Consider the following 8,424-nt stretch of genomic DNA (forward strand, 5'->3'; position numbering starts at 1 on the left):
TGGAGGAAAACTCAGTCCTAATTTTTTTTAAGGTTAATCAATGTATATCATACCATTACACGACTATGACCCTTTTCAAAATCAATGTATATCATACATTACACGACTATGACCCTCGCTTTAATTTCTTAAGGTTTAACGTGCTGGGCAAACAAAACTAGAATGTTACAGAGGGATGAGACATAATTTTTGCAACAGAATAATGTAATACACAAATGTTGGAGATTTAAATATCCAGTTGATCAAGATTTATCATGCTTGCAGAATTTTGTATGAGTTGCTTCCGAAAATCAACCTGAAACAGAAAGCAAAGATGGTAGCGATCAGTTTTAATCGACATGGTTCTCACTGCTTACAAGGAAAAGATACATCTATATGTTGAGCATGCCAATAAAGAAGTTTCCCTCACCCGAGAACCCATGAGAGAGGAGAAGACAACATTTGCTTCTGCTGCATCCTCAACTAATAGTTGCTTCAGTAACCTTCTCTCTGGATCCATTGTCGTTTCCCATAGCTGCACAGGCATCATCTCCCCTAAACCTGTTTAGGGTGCAAACAAAACGTTACAACATACAAGGGTGGTTGCACACAATAAAAATAATATGCCCTGGATCAAGTTACCTGATAATTCAGTAAACTAAATATATATATATATATATATATATATGTTAATCCTCCTACAAACAATCATTGGTTAAGAGTGGACTAGTGCGAATTTCTGACAGATTCCAGTTCAAAGTTTGGGAGCCATCCCAGCAAAGAGATCAAATTTAGGAAGGCAAGCACATTAACCAAGACCATGAGCCATAAAATCAATCAACTACCTATAGCACAAAATGATCCCAGGGAAGAGAATCCCATGCAAACAATAAATAGTTCCCTGAAAAGTTAAAAGCCATGTGGATTTATCAACCAGTAAACTCGTCCAATTGGTTCTTTATTCTAATCAAGCTGAAACCCTGCATGTTTCGGTGGTCAAATGGTCATATTTTGGCCTGAAACTTAAGGGAGACCCTAATTAAGCATCTCAGCCACTAAATGTGAAAACTTAAATATCCAAAAGGATCCATATGGTCATCCAGTAAATCCACACCATTCTCATCCGGTTTGAGCAAATCATCCAAGTAACATAAAGATATGTAGAGATGCAAAGAATTGCATGGAGGCAACCCATATCCATGCCCTTTACAACCATCTTCCGCAGATCCACACAATAATTATGATATGCATGCCTAATGTGTATACCAGTGCATAGAGATATCAAAGTACAAAAACAAAGATAAGAGATGAATAAACAGAAAGGAAGAAAGGCAGGTAGATCATTTATACAATGGATGAGAATAGCAAAGAAACTACTTTTCCAATAAGGTTTAATTTGTACAAATATTTGTATGCTCTGTGCAATCAACTATATGTGAAATTAGCATGCAAAGAATCACAATGAAAATCATTTCTACCTTTAAATCTCTGGATGTTATATGATGCGTTTGGAGGGAAACTATTCTGGAGTTTTGTACGCTCTGCATCATCATAGCAATAATACGCCTGCTTACCCCGCTCAACCTGAAATTTCAGTATAGATCACTTGAGAAGAACCAAGACATAAATGGTGTCTCATTTATAGGACAAAGAAAAAGGCAAACCTTATAAAGGGGTGGAACACCCACATAAATGCAGCCTTCATCGAATAGTGCTTTCTACACCATAAAAGAGCACACCCTCTATCATTATACTTTTGGAAGCCAAAATTCTTTCAGAAAATTGCGGGATAATATTACCTGATATCTATAGAAAAATGTCAATAGAAGAGTTCGGATGTGAGCCCCATCGACATCAGCATCTGTTAGAATGATAATCTTATGGTAACGGAGGGCTTCCTTTTTAAACTCTTCCCCCTGAGACAAGATACTAGTTTAGGAAAATGAAAGCAAAAGGGTCAATGACTCAAGGGGCAATGAGAACATTAGATGACCTTCACTCCAAGTCCAAGAGCAAGGATAAGATTCTGAATTTCTTCATTCTTGTACATAGCTGCCTCATCCCTTCTTTCAATGTTCAGAATTTTACCCCTCAGGGGAAGAATGGCCTGCACAAAAAAGATATACCACATCATATCTGGAGAAACTAAATTGAATCTCACTTATCATTACACTTTAGATATTCCAAGAAAACCAAGCAAGGCTACTGAAAATTTCAGCAAACAGAGTATCTCATTAAATTGAATTTGGTTGATTCCATACTGCAAACTAACAATCCTCGAGATAAAGGCCACAGTAGTTGCTTTGATTTCCATAACTTCTATGGCAATTTGATTATGTGAGTTTGGCACTTTTATAAGAAATAACTCAATTAAGGAGGAAATAACAATTAAGAATAAAAACCACACAATGTTAGCAGGTCCTGATATTAGCAATAAGGTGATTAAGCACATTCTTTTCAAACACCGAGTCAGTGGCAATATTACCTTCCACTATGACATGCTTAGAGAAGTTTTCACTGACCAAGATAGTTCAGCAGTCTTTTAAACAAATTTAATTGCATAATAAGTAAATTAAAATAAAATAAACTACAAATGGTTAGCAGGTCCAGACTCCAGACCCATTATCTCCAGCCAGAGATCCAGCAACTATATTGGTTTCACTTAATACAAGCTTGAAAAGGTATCCTATTTAAAACTTGGATCCATCCATACTCACATAAGAGTAACCCTGGATTATGAACCTCTCATAGTCCACTTGTAGACAAGTAATATTAAATGTTAAAAATAAACTATTAAATTTTTATCAACTAATGTGCATTTTTCTTTTTGGCGAATTATCACAAATTTATTATTCAATGATCATAACTTAAGAAAAATAGTTAATAGGTAGTTTAACCATGTTAAGTAAACCTCATTCGTCAGTTGGAATAGGAAAGAAGAAGGTAATAGTAAACAATTATGACATTTATATAGTGAATAGGAAAGAGATTTTATTGCTAGAGGAGAAGATAATACAAGTAATGGTATACAATGACTAAAATTGAAGGCTGAAGCAGGACATTTAAGCAAGGTTTAAAGTATCGTAACGATACGTATCGGTATCGGCCCTTATCAATACGATACTACTGATGCGCTACATGGAAAATTTTAAAATCCTTTTGTATTGATATGTATCTTACAATACCTACCAATACACGCCGATACATACCTATACATACCGAAACATACATTTCACCTCGATTTTTTATCTTTCATAGAGTATCGGTATGTATAGACCAATACATACCAATATGGTACACTACGGCCATATAATAGCCAAGATGGATCATTTCTCAGCAAGACACGATTTTTTGAGAGGGGTTTTTGTTCCAAAGTTGCTGCCAACCAGTTTTCTCTCTAACTAAAGTGGAAATCAAGGTTGAGAATCCATATTACACCCATAAACAACTACAAACGTTGGATCAATTGAATATACAAGACTCCCAGTGTGATACTCTCCATTTTAGTGTTTATGCATAGCACATGTTATATAAAGTTTTTTTAACTGTTTTTTATGCAAAAATGTATAAAAAGTGTTTCCTATCCATTATGTGCATATCTTTAGCATATTACCCTCCGATACGCATCTTAATTTTGGCCGACCGATACGAAAACCGATACCGATACTTTAATCCTTGCATGTAAGGCTCCTTCATAGCTTTTTACCACTTAGTTTTTAATTTTACCCTGTTTTTGAATTATGGTACCATTTTCTTCATTACAAATCTTGATACTTTTGGTTGCTAATGCCTCTTCCTTAAGGACAATACTCTATCCATCCAAGTTTTTTTTTTCTTTTTCTTTAAAAAAAAAAAAAAAAAGGGAATAGGTTGAACCCATCGTGTTACCTAATATTTGCAAATCACATTGAATACTCCCATTTACAACAAAATATTTTGTGAAAGATCTGGGAAACAGAGTAAATGTTAAACTTTTCCCCCCATTTTTCACCAATCTTTTCAAGCAGCATTTTGGTTAATTGAGAAAAAAACAAAAAACAAAAAAGATGATTTTATACAGCAACATACAGAATGAACCCAGAAGTTTGTACTGTAAACAATATCAAGAAGCATAGATTTGAGTTTGACCTTTTCTTATTCCAATGTTTTGTTAACTGGAAGAATGTCATTTCAATAAATTTAAATTCAACATAAGCTATCCCACAAAATGAAGTCAAAAAATTGAGATTTGAGTTGAGAACTTCCGAACCTTGCTGTGGAACAGTGGCAACAAAAAATCTTATCTAAGATGAAGGAAGAAAACTACCTATAATGAGAAACTGAGATTTCACCTGAAAGCGTCTATCACGGCCTTGTTTTGCACTACCACCAGCTGAATCCCCTTCAACTATAAATATTTCTGCACAAGATTCAAAGAAATTTCTCAACCACCAAATCGCTTCCACCAGTTAAAAAAATTCCTTAATATGTCTCCATGGAAAAAATCTTAACCAGAACATAGAGTACTGGAAGAACTCTAAATTCTACAAGCCAACAATCAGAAACCATTATAATCTAAGTTTTCTCTCTATTTCATGTATATGATCAAATTTATCTCATCAATACAGAACTAAGCTTTCAAATTGAGAATCATTCCCACAGTTTCTCTCCCTTTGAACAACCCAAATAGACCACCAAGACATCTCAAATGGTTAAATGGGCTGTCAAAATATTTTCAGAAGTGGAACTTTGAGAAAGCTAACGAGAAGTCAAGCCTAAATTCAATTCAGCCAATAGGTTCCATGAGAAAGTGGAGGCAATAAAGATTTTTTTTTTTTTTTTTTTTTTTTTTTGTTGGGGGGGTGGGGGTGGGGGGAGTGAAGGGAAGAGAAAGTACTAAACTAAACATAGCTATATTGCCAAGATCCATGATCAACTACAAAAACACTTTAAACATAGGAGTAGATAAATGACAAGATATTGGAATTGGGTGGTCATGCAATAGAGAAGTCATGCGATTAAGATGGAGCTATTGTCTAGTATGCCTTCACAATCATTAAACCCAATAGGATGTTGCTCCATGAAGCTAAAAATATCATTCGTATACACAAGGAAACAGGCAGACCAGATTCTTCAGGATTTGTAGCTGAGCAATCAGCAAGCTTTCCAGGAAGAGAAGATGATTTCAGGACACTCTTTTGCCTTACAAGTTCCCTTGCCCTCTTGGCTGCAAGAGCTGCCTACATAAAAACAATAGACAACAAATATACAAATCTTAGGAATTTCAAATGCAAGAGAATACATCAATTCAGTTCATAGTTGTCAAGGAGACTAGGCGACTCAAGGCATTGGTGGGGTGCCTCGCCTGGGCATGCAGAATATGACTATATGTAATATAGCAATGAAAATTTTATATGGTTATGCTTCGATGCAATCATGCAACATAAGCAATATGATATGATTATATTAATAACCTAATATAAGAAAATCAACATATAATTTATTTTAGGATACAATATAAGCATACTCACCGATAAACAAAGCAATAAACATAAATCAACATCAATTTGTGTAGTGTCAACAAGGCACACTGTATCCTTGGAACCAAGAAAGCGCCTGGGCACCTAAGCGGTGCCTAGACGACGCCCTGACAACTAGAATTTAGCTGTTGAGAACAGCAACTAGATCACATTTAGTACAAAATTCTGATTTTCTAGAGTGAATCTTCTGGGAAGCACTTCTTTGACTCTTAGTAAATGAACCCCAAAAAACGAGGAAGTGACTCTAAGGTTGAGGATAGGAAATCTTTTGCATAAACAAATCTTGCCAAAAGAGTGAAAAATCAAATAACCACAGCAGATAATCAATGTTGTGCCAACCAAAACTCTACAAAAAATCACTCTGGCAAATCCAATAATCTCCAGAATATGATACCAATCATTTCCCTCAAGGTACTGAATAATTCCAATTAAAGGAAAAGGGGGGGGGGGGGGGGGGGAGTAGGCCATCATGACTTTCTCATATCTTCCTCGAAGAAGCTACAATGAAAGTAACTTGCAACCACAAACAATGCCAAAAGAAAGAAAAGTCACATAGAAAGACAAAAAAAAGTAACCAAAATTGGCCGGAAAACAGAAAAAGGAAAAGATACAGCAACAATACCTTGAGAGCATTAAGAGATTTGGAGAGGATTGAATCTAGTACATCTGGGTGCAACTCTAAATACTCAGTAAGGTACTCTTGGAGAGATTGGTCAACCACCCTTCTCACCTCTGGATTTCCTAACCTTGTCTGTCAGATAATATAAAAGAAAAAAGGCAGATAAGCTCCAAGCAAAGGAGGGGGCAAGGGAGTTGGCCTATCCTTACAAGTTGTTTGAACTAAAATTGAAGACAGTATAGACAAACATTTCAAGAATATAACAGAAATTAGCCAGAACCTTTGTCTGTCCTTCAAACTCTGGGTTTGGAACTTTGACTGCAATGACACATGTCAGCCCTTCCCTTACATGCTCACCACTTAAACTAATATCCTTTTCCTGAAACAAAACAAATGAAGTGTTAAAAGGGGAAAAGAGAAAAGAATGGGAGCAGATATCTGAAATACCTTCACTGAACACTTTTTCTTTTATAAGGAAATGCTTAATTTTGGTAGATAACTGATTCATCCAGAAAAGGAAAGTAATATATAAATATAACAATATAAGGGCACCCGAAGAAAGACGGCAGAGACAACCAATCCACTGAATACATTGGAAAACTGATATTATTGGATGATAACTCACCCTGCCTTACAAAAGAGTATCATGCTAGATCAAGATAGATGTCCAGTTTCAAAAATAGTTTTGCATGCCTGACACATCTATAAGATTGACTGCCAAGAATGAAAAAAACAAGGAGAATTCCATCTTTTTTTCCCTGATAAAAGAATGACCACAATGACTAACCTGAAAAAATAAGAAAAAGCAATTGATCCCCCATAACTAACTAAGGACTAAAAGATTGACCTTGATAATATTGGACTTTTTTCCAAGGTTATTGAGGGTTCTTGTCAATGAAGCCTTTATACCATCTATATGAGTACCACCATCAACTGTCCGTATGCTGTTCGCGTAACCAAGTATAATATCTGAATACGAATCGGAACACCTGATAAAGAAACGTAACAGAGATCCACTTTAAAGCATATTTATTCTTCATTCATAAACATGACAAATTCATTGTACAAGACAGTATTATGCCATGACGTTTGCACCAGAAAAATATGCAACATATAATTAATGCCATTTTTCCCTTTTCTACCAGCAGGAAATTTCAATGATCCCAATTGATAAGCCAATATTATGCAGTTTTTGAGGTATGTGTTGTACAAATAGTATGAATATTGAAAAGAGAAGTAGAAAATGCGAAGTTAAATAAAGAATAAGGGATTGAATTTCTTACCATTGAAGAGCTACATCAATTGTGATTCCATCTACCTCCTTTCTGAAACCAAGAGAGTCATGAAGTGGTTTCTGGATAAGGGAGTTCATCATTATTTTTCAAAAAGAAAAATTAAAGTATAAGAAAATAAAAAAACATGTTAAAATTAAATATATTATGGATGTACATGGAATTAAGAGCAATATAATTTACTTTTTATATTCAATTTCAAATTCAAATTTAACAACAAATGTTAAATGAAACTATGCAAATGACAGCTAAGAAAGAAGTGTTCGGTATAAAATTCTTCTTTGGCACTAATCTCATTAAGAATTTACGAATCTAAAGGTCAAATTCAATAACATTAATACATTAAACCAGTTTGTTCCATCAAACACTAAACAAAATATTGACCTGTATAAGATAATGATAAAGTGTAACTGAACCAAGTATCGTGCTGATATAATAGAGAAAATATTCTTCTTTTTTTTATATCCAACCACCCGCTCCCTAACATCTCACATTATTAAGCGCACAGTGGTAATCAAGAGGAATCAACTATTGAAAATTCTTCAGTACAGCTGAAAGGGAAGTATTGTCTCCACTCAGGCTTCCCAGGGAGAAGGTGAGCAGAACCTGTAAGCCATTTTTGGGTCCACATTTTTTGCATTTTTTTCTTGGGGAGCGGGAGGGTTGGTTGGTGGAATACAGCTATTTGAATTACACTCTTTTTTATTTTTATTTTTTTAGGATATAGGCCCCAAGGAGACTTGAACTCATTACCTCTTAATTGTGAGGTGTTGGACTTTGCCAACTGAGCTACCTCTTCAGATTATTATTATCACCTTTCTGATCTGTGATTGTGTTACTTTGGTCAGTTTTATTATTTTTTTGGACAATTATACAATATTTATAGGCATCCCACTGAGTACTGAGCATAGTTAGCAAATTCGGATTCGGGAATTATTCGGAATAATTCGGACGATTAATTTAAGGATTCGGTCAAAAAAGCGGTCAAAAAATCTTATTGGGGTTTTTTTTTTTT

At 35.0% G+C, this 8,424-nt stretch overlaps 1 protein-coding gene across 1 annotated transcript in view; it reads right to left on the bottom strand.

Moving 5' to 3' along the window:
• Positions 1-8,424, bottom strand: part of LOC122065098 (DNA gyrase subunit B, chloroplastic/mitochondrial-like) — a 36,868-nt gene continuing 28,444 nt past the window's right edge. The window contains exons 10-21 of the mRNA XM_042628898.1: positions 7,401-7,471; positions 6,965-7,106; positions 6,398-6,496; positions 6,121-6,249; positions 5,084-5,198; positions 4,311-4,378; positions 1,973-2,086; positions 1,779-1,895; positions 1,644-1,697; positions 1,458-1,563; positions 410-540; positions 1-295 (exon numbers count right to left, since the gene is read on the bottom strand). Coding sequence (XP_042484832.1) covers positions 227-295; positions 410-540; positions 1,458-1,563; positions 1,644-1,697; positions 1,779-1,895; positions 1,973-2,086; positions 4,311-4,378; positions 5,084-5,198; positions 6,121-6,249; positions 6,398-6,496; positions 6,965-7,106; positions 7,401-7,471 — 1,215 coding nt within the window. The 3' untranslated portion in view covers positions 1-226. The remainder of the gene's footprint in view (positions 296-409; positions 541-1,457; positions 1,564-1,643; positions 1,698-1,778; positions 1,896-1,972; positions 2,087-4,310; positions 4,379-5,083; positions 5,199-6,120; positions 6,250-6,397; positions 6,497-6,964; positions 7,107-7,400; positions 7,472-8,424) is intronic.

The sequence above is a fragment of the Macadamia integrifolia genome, unplaced genomic scaffold (genome assembly GCF_013358625.1).
Source record: "Macadamia integrifolia cultivar HAES 741 unplaced genomic scaffold, SCU_Mint_v3 scaffold188, whole genome shotgun sequence".
In the NCBI taxonomy this organism is placed as follows: Eukaryota; Viridiplantae; Streptophyta; class Magnoliopsida; order Proteales; family Proteaceae; genus Macadamia; species Macadamia integrifolia.